General features: G+C 30.6%; 1 protein-coding gene across 1 annotated transcript in view; it reads left to right on the top strand.

Moving 5' to 3' along the window:
• LOC129985014 (uncharacterized) overlaps positions 1 to 6,909 on the top strand; it is a 144,214-nt gene extending 137,305 nt beyond the window's left edge. Inside the window, exons 25-27 of the mRNA XM_056094944.1 lie at positions 137 to 340; positions 2,239 to 2,655; positions 4,967 to 6,909. Coding sequence (XP_055950919.1) covers positions 137 to 340; positions 2,239 to 2,655; positions 4,967 to 4,980 — 635 coding nt within the window. The 3' untranslated portion in view covers positions 4,981 to 6,909. The remainder of the gene's footprint in view (positions 1 to 136; positions 341 to 2,238; positions 2,656 to 4,966) is intronic.
• The last annotated feature ends 8,851 nt before the right edge of the window (positions 6,910 to 15,760 follow it).

The raw sequence follows: 15,760 nt of genomic DNA, 5'->3' as shown, positions 1-15,760 counted from the left end.
AACAAACCATTCATTTAAATACTATATTATACCTACTTGTTCATTCACCTATTATTTTAAGCTTATTTCATTCTTAATTATCATCTGAAAACTTAATATTTTATGTCCAGTATTCCTAAAACTTCCTCTCTCCTAGATGATGATGACGACGATGATCTGTATTGCCCGAATTTGTTCTGTTCCGAGTACGGTTGCAGAGAAGTTCCGGGCCCTGCTGGCTGTCCAATCTGTATGTGTGATCCAGTTTGCAAGACTCCCGTCTGCGACCCGGGCTGCCAAGTTATTTCGGACAAGTATCATGGCCGCTGTCCTGTGTGCTTGTGCTCCAATCCAATAAACGGTGAGCCCAAAGAACCGAAACTCTGTTATATTATCTGTCCGTGCTTTTTTTTATGTGTTTGCCATTCCTGGTCAGCTTTGTATTTTCACCTTGTAATTGTGTCATTCACTTATTTTTGAATTTATATAATGGGATGGATATATGATTTTAGATATTGGTAAATTGTTTAATACTGCTGTACTGTATACTGTGTCTTCCATCTTTTGGACATTGTGATATTATTTTTGTGTTCATGTATGTTACTGCTTTCTCTGTGCACCTTTCAATTTGGTCTCTTGAATCCAGAATTGGTTTGCTAACTATTTAATTTAACTTATTTTATTCAAATGAGCTATAATGTATACCTTTATTTATCTCCCATATTCTGGCGATGACTGTAAGCATTTCAATAAATAAATAATGGCTCTCTCCCCGGCGACTTTCAAAGTCTTACAACCTTTCGGGTAGGCGGGTCGTCGTGGGGTAAACCAAGACTGTTATAAAGTAAAAGAAATACTTCAAACTGATTTGATTGATTGATTGATTGATTTCTCTGTCTTTTAAACTTTTGACTATAATTATTTTAAAATCTTTTTCTCTTTATTTTCAACACAAATATATTGCATAATTTCTGAATAAGACACATTTGTTCGACATTTTCTTTAATGTTTTTAAGCTTGCAGCTATAACATAATTGTCACCCCCCCCCAAAAAAAAACTACTTCTTCTAAGAATTAATAAAACTAATTTTAAAAGCTTAATAAGATTTATATGTTCTGTTAGTCATTAAAGGTTTAAAGATTCCGAGTAAATACTAATTGACAAAGAATTTATCTCTATTAGCTTCGGTTACCATTTCCCTACACAAAATTGTTTTATTCTTGTAGAAGAGCATTTAAAATATGCAGAAGCAATCCTTGAAATTCTTCGAAGGAATTAACTTATCATTTCTGCCTTCTCGAATGATTTAGTTTTCTGCTTTGACAGAATTCAATTTCTCTGTATTGGATTTGTTTTTCTTTTTTCATATTTGTCAAAAGCGTTTCAGTATTTCTCGTTCAAATGAGTACAAAATCTGAAATGTCATGCATTGTCCGTGAATTGGTAAATGAACAAAAAGATTTACCAAAGTTATTATTTTAATATAACCAGAAAAATGCTATTAATTACCATTTGGCTTATATTGAGCACCATTTTATCATTTAAAATATTTTGGACAGTATATATTTAGTTACTTGAGGATAACTGACTACCTGGATAAACAATTTTATTTTAAATTCCAGTTTGAAAAAGGCAAGTGTTTGGCTAAACTTATAAACAGCTTTTTTTACTTTGTCGCTGCAACTTTTACTGAGTTTTATTAATTAAGACTACTACATATCTACTACATAAATTTATATAATAAGATCTAATGGGATTTTCTTGGTTTTTATTCTGCTTTTAGAGAATAAGAGTTAATGCTGTATACTTAACCTGAATTTCTAGCAGGTGTTTTCTTAACTGCGTTCTTCTTGCATAATAGTTAAAAAATGTACTGCTGGATTCAATATTTTTTTTTAATTATTCTTAACTTTTCCGTGCTTTGATAATCAAAATTATCGATAGCCTTTATCAAAAGACATAAATCCTTTGACTTTTTTTTAAATTATTGTGTATTGAAGGAGAACCAAATATATTTTTGTAAGATTTGTACATATATCGCCACTTATATAAATATTAACCCTGAAAGTTATAATATGCTTCTGCGAATAACCGGATGTCGTATATTAACCAGATGTAACCGTAATGTCAGATATTTTATAATACCCCAGCATTTTGGGTGGCATTGATATGCTTCTAAATTACAGAAATAAAACATATTCGATCAGCTATGAAATAATTTATTTAAGTTTCATTTATGAAAATTCTTTCTCGAACAGGAACCTCCGCTTCTGAGCCGATTAAATCAGAGGAAAGTATTAAAACCGTGCCTGTGATTGCCCAGCAAGAGCAACAAGTACCAGTCACATTCTCCGGCGTCGTAGAAGCAGTCGTAGCAGAAGAGGAGACCACAGAATCCACGTTACACACAACAGTGACCGTGGAACTAGAGACGGAGCCTTACACTGAAGAACCGACAACCACCGAAGCTACAACGACAACTACCGAATCCCCGACTTGCCCCGCCCCCGTGTGCTCAGGGCTGAGGTGCAGTATGGAGATGGGTGATGATGGCTGCGAAGTTTGCAAGTGTAAATACAAGTGTCCCAAGCCCAAATGCGTTGGAAGCTGCTACGCAGAGACAAATGCACCGTCCCACCGATGTCCCGGCTGTGTATGTCCATCTAGGTCGAAGCGTAAGTACTGATTTCGTTACCATTAGAATCAAATACAAATCAGTGAGTCGCCGAATTCGAATTGCATAATAGTTAAAAAATGTACTGCTGGATTCAATATTTTTTTTTAATTATTCTTAACTTTTCCGTGCTTTGATAATCAAAATTATCGATGATGTTTCGTGATGTTTAAATACACATTTTGAAACCTGGTATCTGTATCAATAATTCTAAAATGATAAAACCCACATTACTTGAGTCACGAGGGTTGGAATTTTAATAGTGGCAACACTGCTGTAAAAACGCCACTCAACAAAACCAAAGAATGTCACGTACACCACACGTTAGCTACATACCTACCTTACCTCTTTTTTTTTACACCGTATCATTACGCTGGATGAGACTTGGCCAGATCGTACCAGCCAAAACTGAAACGCCAATGAATCGAATGGCGTCATTATGGGTCACCTCGAAGTTTGAAATTTCTTCAGAACCCCAGCAATGTGAAAGTTATGCTGATTCTCGTGTACGACTGTGATGGTGTCATCCGAACGCATACCGTTCCCCCACAGCAGACCGTCAATGCGCAGTACTACTGCTCGTTTTTGGAGCACCATCTCAGACTAGCTTTGAGAAAAAAAACGACGACACTTTCTGCAGAACGTCCCTATCATTTTGCATGACAATGCTCGGCCACATACAGCGCAAGCTGTGGCTGATTTGCTCGATCGATGGGGCTGGAAAATACTTTACCATCCACCATACTCCTCAGATCTAAGCCCTTTTGACTTTGACTTAATTCCTAAGATGAAGAAACCACTTCGTGGCATTCGCTTCAAAACTGTTCCAGAGATTCTTGCGGTAGTAGACCGGTCCATTCGAACTATCAACAGAACAGGCGCTGCTACAGGTGTTCTGCGACTTCCACATCGTTGGAAACGGGTTGTACACAATGCTGGCGACTATATTGAAGATCTATCAAACATTGTGACATGAATGACTTTTGTATTCCATGTAAATAGATAGTTGCCACTATATAAGTTCCAATCCTTGTATATCTGTGAGTCACAGGTTTCGTTTTGTTTAAATACGGAGTTTACAAAAAGTGCCTATATCAATAGTTCCCAAATAATGGCATCCATATTTCTTGAGATATATGAGTCACGACATTTGTGCAATTTAAAAATAGAGTTAGGTGACTAGAATGCTATATTAGTAATTCCCAGAAAATGGCATACTCTTGAGATACAAGGTGGAACCTTTAAAATTTCACAAAATGCCACTATTCATTGGAATAATTCATAGAAAATACACATTATGATCACTATTTGTTACCCTGGTAGCACAGAATGTTGCACAATATTGCACAATATTATATAATATTATTCAATATTGAAAAATGCCACTATTCGTTGGAATAATTCACAGAAAACACATATTATGCTCACTATTTGTTACCCTGGTAGCACAGCATGCTGCACAATATTGTGCAATATTATATAATATTATTCACTATTGAAAAATATTGTACAATATTGTGAATATTGTTTTATATCATACAATATTTTATAATATATGTGTGTTACTATGGTAATGACATGTCATTAAAGATTCATATAGCATGTAGGGTTCATATTAAAAGTTCATAGAATTAGGAAATTCACCTATATTGATGCGTAGAGACCATTGATATAGAATTTCCAAATAAATAACATTCATCCCTGTTGAAACGTACAGGATTACAAAATGCCATCTTTCATAACAAAAATTTATTGATAGTTCTGTGATTTTTCTAATTCTGAATTAATGGGTGATTTTTTTTTCTTTTCAAACTTATATAAAGTAAATTTTTGATTATGCTTAATGCATATGTAAATTCAATTTCAAATTCTTTAGTTTGTTTTTATATTTGGTAGGGTTAGTTTGAAGAATTAATGAAGGCATTATTGAAAATTCGACGAATTCTTTTAATATGCCTCAATGTGTTTTATCTACGTTTAAAGATATTTTTATTAAATAAATTCTCGAATATTTTCTTTGATTTGTTGAATTATGATTTCATTTTAATATCTGATTGAATCTGTTTAATGCATACATAAATTAAATTTCAAATTCTTTAGTTTGTTTTTGTATTGGGTAGAATTAGTTTGAAGAATTGTTTTAGGGCATTACTGAAACCGTGATGAATCTTATTAATATGCCTCGATTTCATCTACGTTTACAAATATTTTTATTAAATAAATTTTAAAACATTTTCTTTGATTTGTTGAATTGTGATTTCAGTTTGACATCTGATTGATGAGCGTCTAATGATTATCTTTCTGTCTTGCAGCGTCTAAATACTAGAAATGGAATACCACGAGATCCTTCAAAACTGCTGGTCCAGTTTTGATTTTACACTTCGACCGTGAAAAAAAAATTCTCATCCAGAAGTGATACATCTACCATTCCATGGACAGTGATGGACGCATTTATAAGCTTACAGAATGAAAAAAAATTACGTTATATCAGCAAAGAATTATAACAAAAGTTACAAAAGAATAATCCAAGATTATATTCATATAGAGAGTATCTGTAAAACCTATTTCTATTCAGACTTCCACCATAGGAAAAACAAATCTCAGCACATAACGGATTGATCCTGATTTCCAATAGCTTTTTTGAACATTTTTATATATTATATTTTCCCTTATGATCAAAGAAGAACAAATTGCTTCTGTGCCAAAAATTACCAGGCATTTTTTATCCAATGCTACTTAATAAGGAATTACACAATTCTAATTTAGAATAATATATATATTCATTTTAATACACATTTTTATATCAATTCTGTATAAATTGAACAAGTCAGATGTTCTTTCTCTTGTTATAATTTCTTCGTCCTATTTATTGTAAACCTTTGAAAGAGTTGTGTCTTAGGGATGGCTATTTGTTATTTATTATCATTTGTTCATTCCTCACTATTTATTTATTTATTTGTTTATTTATTTATTTATTTGTGTCCCTTCTCACCTCAAGAAAAAACTCAAAGTTTTGCTCATTCCGTCACTCTCTCATAGTGTGTGCACACCACTGCTCTATTTTTCTTGCCCTGTACCACACTACTCGTCGCCGTACCATTACTATACAGCCTGAATGAAGCAGCTGCGTACAATCATCCTGTGAATAACTTTTAACGAAGCGTCTGTAAACTAGCTTTAGCTTTTAGTTCAGCAGAGGAACTTGGAATTGTATATGTACATATGGAAGAATGTAGAACAAAAATTTTTTAAACCACATTCCCCTCGTTCGAATTTTATTTATTTTCAAATACTCCAGCCTTCAAAACTTTTACTTCACATTTAGATAAGCATTATGTTTAACTTAGAACTAATTAAAACATATATTTAATAAACCATCTTTACATAATTATTAGTCAAACATTCTTATCAATTATCACTTTTTTAATTATATTTTTTTTCTTTAAATCTTCTTTTTTAAAAAAAACTATTTCTTAATTATATATAAAAAAACGTATACGAATTAAAATTAATTTTGTTTTGAAAATTAATTTCTTAAGCAAGTGAAGGTCAAGTGCATTTTACATTAAAATAATTGTAGATATAATTCGAAAATAAAAAAGTATAGTTCCTGAAATATTTTTAAAGATATTTATAAATATATAAATAAATTTATTCAGATAACAAGCATATTAGTAAAAAAAATGCTGTTTTCAATTTATGTTTCAATAATTTATTATAAAATAGCATTTTTTTTCAAGCTTTTTTTCCAACTAACAGCTAGCATTTTCGATTGCATTTTATTAATTTTACAATAAACAATAATTTTTAACTAGTATCTATATGTGAATTCAAACATTATACATGCACAAAATAGTTATAAAGCAGTTAAATGTAAACAAATACAGCAATAAAGGAATTAAATATATTATTAAAAATATGTTTGTACTCCTATGATATTAAAGCATAAAAGTGCAACACTAAATGCAGATGATACATTGACATCTGCAACTAATAATATACGATCCTTTGTTGATTATTATTTTATAGGAAGAGAAAAATCATTTTGTAAATTTTTAGTTCAACAAATATATATCCATTTATAGAAATATTATATTCTGCTAATAATTTTTCAATTCTTATATGAACATTTTTTCCATGATTTTTTTTAAAAATTTATCAGTCTTTTAAGAATCATTTAAAAATTTCATTAACTTTCATATGATTTTATTTTTTCATTTATCAATATCTTACGAATTGTTTAAATTTTTTTTATTATTACTATATTATGAATCATTTTTTGGTACATTTTTATTAGATATGTAATTTATTTATTATTATCTTATAAATTGTTTCGAATTTTTTTATTTATATAAATTAATTTGTTTTTTTAATTATTAGTATTTTACGAATCACTTTTTTGTAAACTATGATATGATACTTTGTTATTTATTTATTGATATTTTACGAATCGCGTTTTCGGAAACTTTCATAAGATACTTTGTTATTTATTTATTGATATTTTACGAATCGCGTTTTCGGAAACTTTCATAAGATACTTTGTTATTTATTTATTGATATTTTACGAATCGCTTTTTCGTAAACTTTGTTAAAATGCTTTTTTATTTATTGGTTGATATTTTACGAATCGCTTTTTCGTAAACTTTCATAAAATGCTTATTTATTTATTGATATTTACGAATCATTTTCAAGTTTCGGTGAGACAATAATAATCAAAAATTGAAGTGCAAATATCTGAGTTTCTCTGCGGTTCTGCTTTCCACGATAATATACACATTCATGCACAATCTCTGTACAGTTGGATACCGTGCACTTTTTAAACCGCACACACGTGTATAGAATGTAACTATTCGATCACAAAGCCAGAGGCCTTTCAAACGAAAACTTATACTTTTGCCAAGGAACAACTATGTACATGTCCGCTCTTTATACCTTATTCGATAGATTATTCCAGTTATAATAGATTTCTGAGTGTCGCCGTGCCTAGCCATGCTTATTCATTCATTTGAGGAGAAATTTAGCGTCGAGAATCGTGCGTTTATTTAACTATCGTTCATCTTTATTTATTTATTTATTTATTTTTTCATTCGTTCATTCACACTGGAAGTGTGTTTGCTAATGCAAGAATTTTTTATTCTTTTGAATAATAAATGCTCTTTTACAAAAAAAAAATGTAGTCCTGTGTTTTATTTCATGTTTTTGGTTTTTATTCTATTAAATATTTATTTTATAAGTACACGCGTTTAAAGATTCTTAGTATTTGTTCAGCAAGGGATAATAAACACTGAATGAATTTATTTTTGAATACTAACAAGTTCAGAAATGGACGTAATTATTCAACAAGCTAATTAACAACAGTTTAAGATAAACAAGCAAGGCCTCGGTGGCCTGGTGGTAAGGTCGCCGTAGGGTTTCAGGTCCGGGACCCGATTCCACCGAAGAACCGTCGTGTAAGGGGGCTGTTGCACGTTAAATCCGTCATGCCAAGCGTCCTCCCGCTGGTGTGGTGTTGTGTGGAGAAGAGGGTGCCAGATGAGGTGTCGTCCTCGGCATCTGACCGCGGTTCAAAATTACGAGGTCATTCCCAAATTAGCCCTGGTGTTGCTTTACAACGGGACGTTAATATAAATAAACTAAATAAACAAGCAATACCCCGACTTAGCCAGAGGCCATGCGAGAACCTTGATGGGTCTATAGAAGTGCAACATCCCTTAGCACAAAGGAGCAAACGATACTTGAAAATATTGGACACTTGGAAACAACATAGGACCATCTAGATAGAACGCATATTGGTCCATAAAAAAAACAGAAGAAAAGCATTACATTTTACATTGCATCTTAAATTTTGAAACATTAAAAATGCATTAAATACATTAAATTCACATTAATTTTTTTTAATTAGGAGAGAACTAAATACTGCTTTGGCTAAATGTCCTTAATAGAAGATTTAATGACTGGAATTTTTAAGATATCTTCGACGTCAAGAAACATCCCATTTCTTGGCAATCAGAGTCTGTGTTCTCGCCATAGTGCACTGTCTTTGATCATAAGATATACATATTTTATTTAAAACAGTATCAAAATTTCCGATGCAAGGCTTTCCAAAAATTAATTTATGTCATTATAAATATTCTGTTGAACAATGTAATAAACAATATACACGGTTTGATTTCGGAATGCGGAATTACATGCATATTCATACACGATCTAAACAACACATAACTTAATAGGTTATGCATAATATTGTCTGAATTATACATAACATAATAGAATACATTATCCTGTCCGAATGACACAGAACAGAAAACTAAGCTATATATACCCAATATATCTATTAAGTTTTAACAACAATAACATATATCATTGTACTTTATGTAATTAGAAATCCATAATTCAAATTCTAGCGTCAAAAATTTAAAATTATATGTAAAATTGACAATATAATCTCTTAAAATTGAACCGAAAATTAAAATTGTACGGATATTAAAAAATTAGAACTGTTTCATGATGTTTTCACAAATGTTTTTAATATTTTGTGAATTTTATTTGTCAATCTCTCACCAGAGGGCCACCTGGAGTTCGAGAATAAAAAGTCTATAGAAAGATAAATTGACTTTCGTTGTCCTGGTGGCATATTTAATGAGCTTAAAATACTTAACTACAGATGAAGAGATAACCAAACTTCAAAGGAATTAGTTTTCTGCGTTAAGCAAATCATAATTGAAAGCAATTAGACATCGATCATATTTAGCTAGTTTCGAGAGGGGGATGCCAGCTCAGGTGTCATCCTCGTCATCTGACCACGGTTCGAAATTACGAGGTCTGTCACAAAATAGCCCTAATGTTACTTAAAACAGGACGTTAATATAACTAAACTAAACTAAACAGCTAATAACTCTTATTTAGATATTAATATGGTTTGCAATTTGCGCTATTCAGGATATATATGATTTTTTGAAATATGTGTACTAATAAGGCTTTAAATTATTTTCAGAGCATTATAAAGTCTTGCATTATTTCTTTAGAAGTTACACAATAGGATCCAAAGATTGGTGTTTCAGAAAAAGTTACATAAGATAATATAAGAGATTGTAACAATTTCACTTTTTGACGTGGAATATTATTTCTAAGTACTAGAAGGAAAGTTGGAAACATTAATTTGATGGACAGCCGAGTAGTATAAATAAAAAATTAAAAAGTATCGTTCACATGAATTGACAAGCCATAAGGAAGTTGACTGAATTTTAAGAACACGCCATGTGTTCCAGCTTATTCTTGTACTAGAAACAAAAAGAAGACACTCCTCAATTACTTGACAGCTCACAACCTTAAACTCTTAGTTTAGTCAGTTAAATATCAAAAGATACTGAGAAAATTCGCTCGAATTTGAATACTGACTTCGTGTAATAGAGTTGCTTGTTTATCAAGTCTTGGGCATGGCGGAAATTTCAGAGATAAAATCTGTCAAATTTGCGGTCAGGAACAGGAATCAAAGTTTCGCATCCGGTTACCTTTTCAGTTCCTGGAAAAATGTCTATTTTCTTTTCCACCGCGATAACATGCGATCTGGTGGGTACGACTTTTTTTAAATGTAGGAAGGTCTGAAATAACTGAGTGATTCACATTTTTGTTTGTTCCGATGAAAGTAAAAATACTTTCATTTCAAGGATTCCGTAACTGATATTACGCATCTAAAGTAAGGTTCCCTGAAAATTATTAACAAGCATTAGCAAAGGTCTAATGTTATTTTTAGGTGAAAAAGCAGATAATCGAGCAAATCGAGATGCTTCTTATTTCTAACAACTCATGCTAGTATTCTGTCATTCAAATGTGAAAAAATAAACTCTTTGAGATGTGGTATAAAATAATTACATGCAAGTAAAATAACAAGAAGGGGTATAATAAAACGGGTTTCAATACATTTTTAACACGATAACATTTATAATCTGATATATTATTTGCAAATTATGACATGTCTCCCAAAACATTGTTCAAAAGGCTCAAAGGGGCGGATTGGTGGGTGTAGACTTCCAAAGTTGGCATATTGTTATCTTTGGATAAAATTGTTCATTTTACCAAAATTTTGATTGGTAAAAAAAATCAATTAAAAATTGATCAAAATTTTTATTTTCTTTCCCTTATAACTTCGAAGCATATTACGGCACAAAACAATTTTAAAATTTTGAAAAAATAAATTTTGAATGTCAAAAAATTAGCATTCTAATTTTATTTCGATGCAATTTTTTTCTTTAAATTTAATCGAATTTCAAAATTAGGTTTAAACACGATTTTCAAACAATCGTTTTCTTTTAGAAAATCATGAGCAACAAGACAGAAAAACGTTAAATAATTTAATAGCATTCGTGTGTCTAAACAAAACAAAATATTAGATCTTTCATGTTTTTTTACATATGAAATTTAACATTATTTAAACATTTTGTATTTTTTAAAATAATAATGTTTTCATCCTGGCTTTTTGTTGCAAATTATGCAAAAATCATTAAGCGCATAATGCAATGGCTGATGCAATCAAGACAAGCAAAGCTGGCGTCCTGGCATAGGGGTAGCGCTTCTACCTCTTGATCTGGGCGTCCTGTGCTCGAGTCCCGGTTTGGGCATGGTTTTTCTTCGTTGTTCTATCTGTGAGATGTGTGAATGTGCCCTCCTGTAAAAAGGGGTTGTGTAAGCGAATGAGTGATGCGTAGCAAAGTCGTACTCTTGGCCCTAGTTGACGCTACTAAAAAAAACAAGAGACGCTTCCCCCACCGGCTTAAAATCGCTGTCTTCGTAACAGCAGGCTTGTCCATGGCAAGTGCCATAAGAAGAAACAACAAGACAAGCAAAGAAAAACAAATAAATCGAATATAAAACATTGTCATTGCATGATGCTTCGCATTAAAACTCAAATATCCTTTTAAAAAATTTATTGATTGGTGATATACAAAATGAAGATACTATAACTGTCACCTCAGGTTTTTGTTTTAGCTTAACTTCGAATTTCTATAAATCTTCTCATTTTAGACCTTCTAGACCTGAATACATTTTTGGAAAATCATCGGTTCTCTTTGAATCAAATAATGGGAACATACTTCCTAAAAATGGAAGCATGACTTGTGAACTTCACAGCTAAACTGCTGATTTCTAACAAATTTATCAACTTATCAACAAGGATATCAATTCATCGGTGCACATGTGAACGATAGATAGAAACCTCACTGAAATACGTATAAAAATGCAACATATAGTTTCATTAGTTCAACTATGTATCTGTATGAGAATCAAATAATGGGAACATACTTCCTAAAAATGGAAGCATGACATGTGAACTTCACAGCTAAACTGCTGATTTCTAACAAATTTATCAACTTATCAACAAGGATATCAATTCATCGGTGCACATGTGAACGATAGATAGAAACCTCACTGAAATACGTATAAAAATGCAACATATAGTTTCATTAGTTCAACTATGTATCTGTATGAGAATCAAATAATGGGAACATACTTCCTAAAAATGGAAGCATGACATGTGAACTTCACAGCTAAACTGCTGATTTCTAACAAATTTATCAACTTATCAACAAGGATATCAATTCATCGGTGCACATGTGAACGATAGATAGAAACCTCACTGAAATACGTATAAAAATGCAACATATAGTTTCATTAGTTCAACTATGTATCTGTATGAGAATTTCGATGAAAACCTTCTACAGGTTGACTGCCTATTTATTATCTATTTATGCATATGTAAATTTAATTGCTCAGAAATACAACAAAAAATGCGTAGATTTTGGAACATGATTTTTTTTTCACGAAAAGGTTATATCTGCATGAAATTTGTGCCAAAACTTTAATAAGATAAAAAGAAAATCTACTTCTTATTTATATGAAAATGTCAACTTAAGAAATGTCCTTGGTTCCCACGCAAAAATTACAAAACTATACGAAATTGTGGAATCACTAATTGAGTATGAAGAGGTCCAAAGAATGTTTGATTCTCTTTTCCATATTACAATATCAACCACTAAACATTTCGTATTATATAAGGCATTGATTGAGTTATTTTAAGGGTAAAACATGATTATCCAGAGTTAAAAAAGTTTTTTCAAACTACATATGATGTCAATTCAATACTATCCGATCGTTTTTAAACAATGCAATGATCATTCTTTTTAACGTACATTTAAAATTTATTAAAGGTGTCAGTAATTCCATAAAAAAAGTAACTATAGTGTGAAAGTTATTCAAATTAAGCACTTGACCTTCTATATCATATAGAATGATATGATTACTGACACCAAATCCTGTTTGAAAACATAAAACAGATGTAATTTATGCAAGAGGAAACGGAAGTTGAAAAAAATCCAGAGTGACATGTTTGCTCATGTGTATTCACACTGAAAATGCAAAAACAAAAATAATGCACTGTCCTTGAAACCTTTAGAATTTATGGGCAATTCAAAACTTTTTAATCTATTGCTACATTAATTTTTGATGAATCCATTATTTTAAATGTTTCACTTTTATTTATTTATTATTTGGTTATCCGGTATTGCTTGGAATTTAAATATTATCATGGCTAATGTTTTTAATGTAAAAATTATTCTTGCTTAAAATAATATAATGAATAAATATAATAAAATGCATGTAATAAAATTTTTTAAGGCCAGGAAGGTTTTTTTTTTAATTAAAATGAATATATCTTCATACATTCTCGTTGATTTTTTAAATTCATCAGTGTATGATATTTTAGCTCGATTCTTCATAGTCTGAATCCGTTATTGTTGCCACAAGTCTGTTTCATTTGCTCATAAAATTCTTTCTTTTTGAATTTATGAAATGAATTTTAAATTTTCTTTCAAGCATTATTAAATCTTTACCCTATTTTTTTATTACTCAATTTTTAAGATCTTCACAATTTTAATAATACCTATTTATTAACGTCGTAGGAAACGCAAGTAAAGATTGCGGGATTTTTTGATGTCAGTAATTTTTTAATCTTAGCAACTTTAGAATTCTTTGGAAATCTATAGAAATGTCATCGAAAGATATTTCAAAACGTAAAAGAAAAATGTCAAAAAATAAAACTTGACTAATTCAAAGTTTCATCGTTTGCCGAGTTCATTTTAGTTTTCTTTATCCAAAATCGTCTGCATCTGTTTAATTATTTATTAAATTTTAAAACATTTAAGGAAAAATGCAAGGAAATAAAATTAATATCACTGAAAAGGTAAAATTTATAGTTTTAAACTGACATAAAATAATTTCACTTGGAATAATTTGCTGCTAAGTTACTGATGGAAAACTTCAAAATTTCAGTTAATTTCAGTCAGTAAATTGGATATTTAATTATCCTTAGCATTTTGGATAAGCTGAAAATTTTTTCACAGAAAAATTTTCCTCTTGTTTTAAAAGGGCAATGGCTCTATTGTTTGGCAGTAAATGAGGAACATGCATTGTAAAAAGGACATTTATCTATATTAAGATTGGATACTAATTTTATTATATGTTTCTTTTCTAAGGTATTCTATCCAGCCATTTAGCCTGATTTAATCTAAAATGTAACAAAAGATATCGGAATTCCTTTGAGACCGCTGTTAAATGTATCAAATTTGAAAAAAAGCAGAAAGTCTGTAAAAATTTATTATTCTATTTACTATATAAATGGTTTCAAAATAACAAATGACCAAATAACATTTTAAAAGTTTAGTACAATATTAAAATTTGAAATATTTGGCGCTATTGCAGAAATCATACAGCTACTCAGACACTATAGCAGTAGTTTATAGCAAGAATTCAATTCGTAGCTATCCGAACTGAAAGAAATATTTTTTATGAATGTGACAATTAAACAGACAAATATAAATGAAAATAAGTAACTTTTCAAACTTGAAACTTCCAAATTTTTGTGAATAAATAAATTTTTATAAGATTAATTATTTTTAACCAGCGGAATTTTCCTAAATCTTTCTCATATAATCGCTAATAACACTCATACCCCAAAGAACGCCTTACATGGTACTTGCGTAAAATAGTTACGAAATGATAACTTTTGGCTCGAATTTAATATTTTTACTATCTGTCGTGTCATCCTTAGTGAGGTTTCGGCAATTTATTCCTGGCATACCGTTAATAGTAATCGAAAATCGAATTTGTGCTTTGGATAAGTTTTTCTAAACCAATTGAAATAAATTTGTGATACAAATCTGCACTTGTAATCACAAAATATTATACCAAATTTGACATATTTACGTCACTGCGTTGAATTATCGAGTTTACAGGCTTCTGAAAGTACAGACAGTCAAACAGTCAACCCTTTGTTGGATTTGGCACAAATTTTGAAAAGAGTCTACACTATAGATATGTACCGAATTTTATCTATCTAGCTTTCTTCGTTTTGTAGTTATCGTGTCAATTTATATTCGAACAGAGGGACAGATGAGCTTCCTCAAAATAGCTTTTTCCTCAAAATTTGAGAAAAATCTGTAAATTTGGCATTAAGACCGCATGTCAAATTTCAACCGTCTAGCTCAGAGCGTTCTTGAGTTATCTTTGTCACAGACAGACAGACGGACATTTTTTAAAAAAATGTGTTTTTCTAACTCAGGGAATGTGAAAATTCTTTGAGGATTACTATACTTTCTCTATACATTGTTATAAAAAGTAAAAATAGTTTCAAGTAAGCAACTTGAAACTAAGTTCCCATTTTCATTCTGTACAGTGGAAGATTAAGTTTTGAATCAAAGGGCCTTAAACCATTCCTTTCCATTAAACATATCAAACATTTTATCTGATATCTTCTGGGGGCAATATGTATCGATTTTATTATTACAATATTAGCGTTTTCTTATAAACTATAATCCTGAGAATCTGATTAATTTATAAAATCTCTTTAAACAATTATTTTAATTTATAAAATCTTTTCTATAGTCTATCAATGAGGATTAATTGATAGACTATTATCTGCAAATTGTGTAGGGCAATGTTCAGTATGAAAAAGTCATCCAAAATGCTTCTTTGGAATTCCTACTTGTTCTACAACAAATGAATACCAAATATAGTTATTTCTTAAATAATAAATATTCAACAAAAAAGGATTTTTT

The sequence above is a fragment of the Argiope bruennichi genome, chromosome 9 (assembly GCF_947563725.1).
Source record: "Argiope bruennichi chromosome 9, qqArgBrue1.1, whole genome shotgun sequence".
In the NCBI taxonomy this organism is placed as follows: Eukaryota; Metazoa; Arthropoda; class Arachnida; order Araneae; family Araneidae; genus Argiope; species Argiope bruennichi.
The sequence above is the reverse complement of the archived record's forward strand: the minus strand, read 5'-3'. Positions and strand labels throughout refer to the sequence as shown.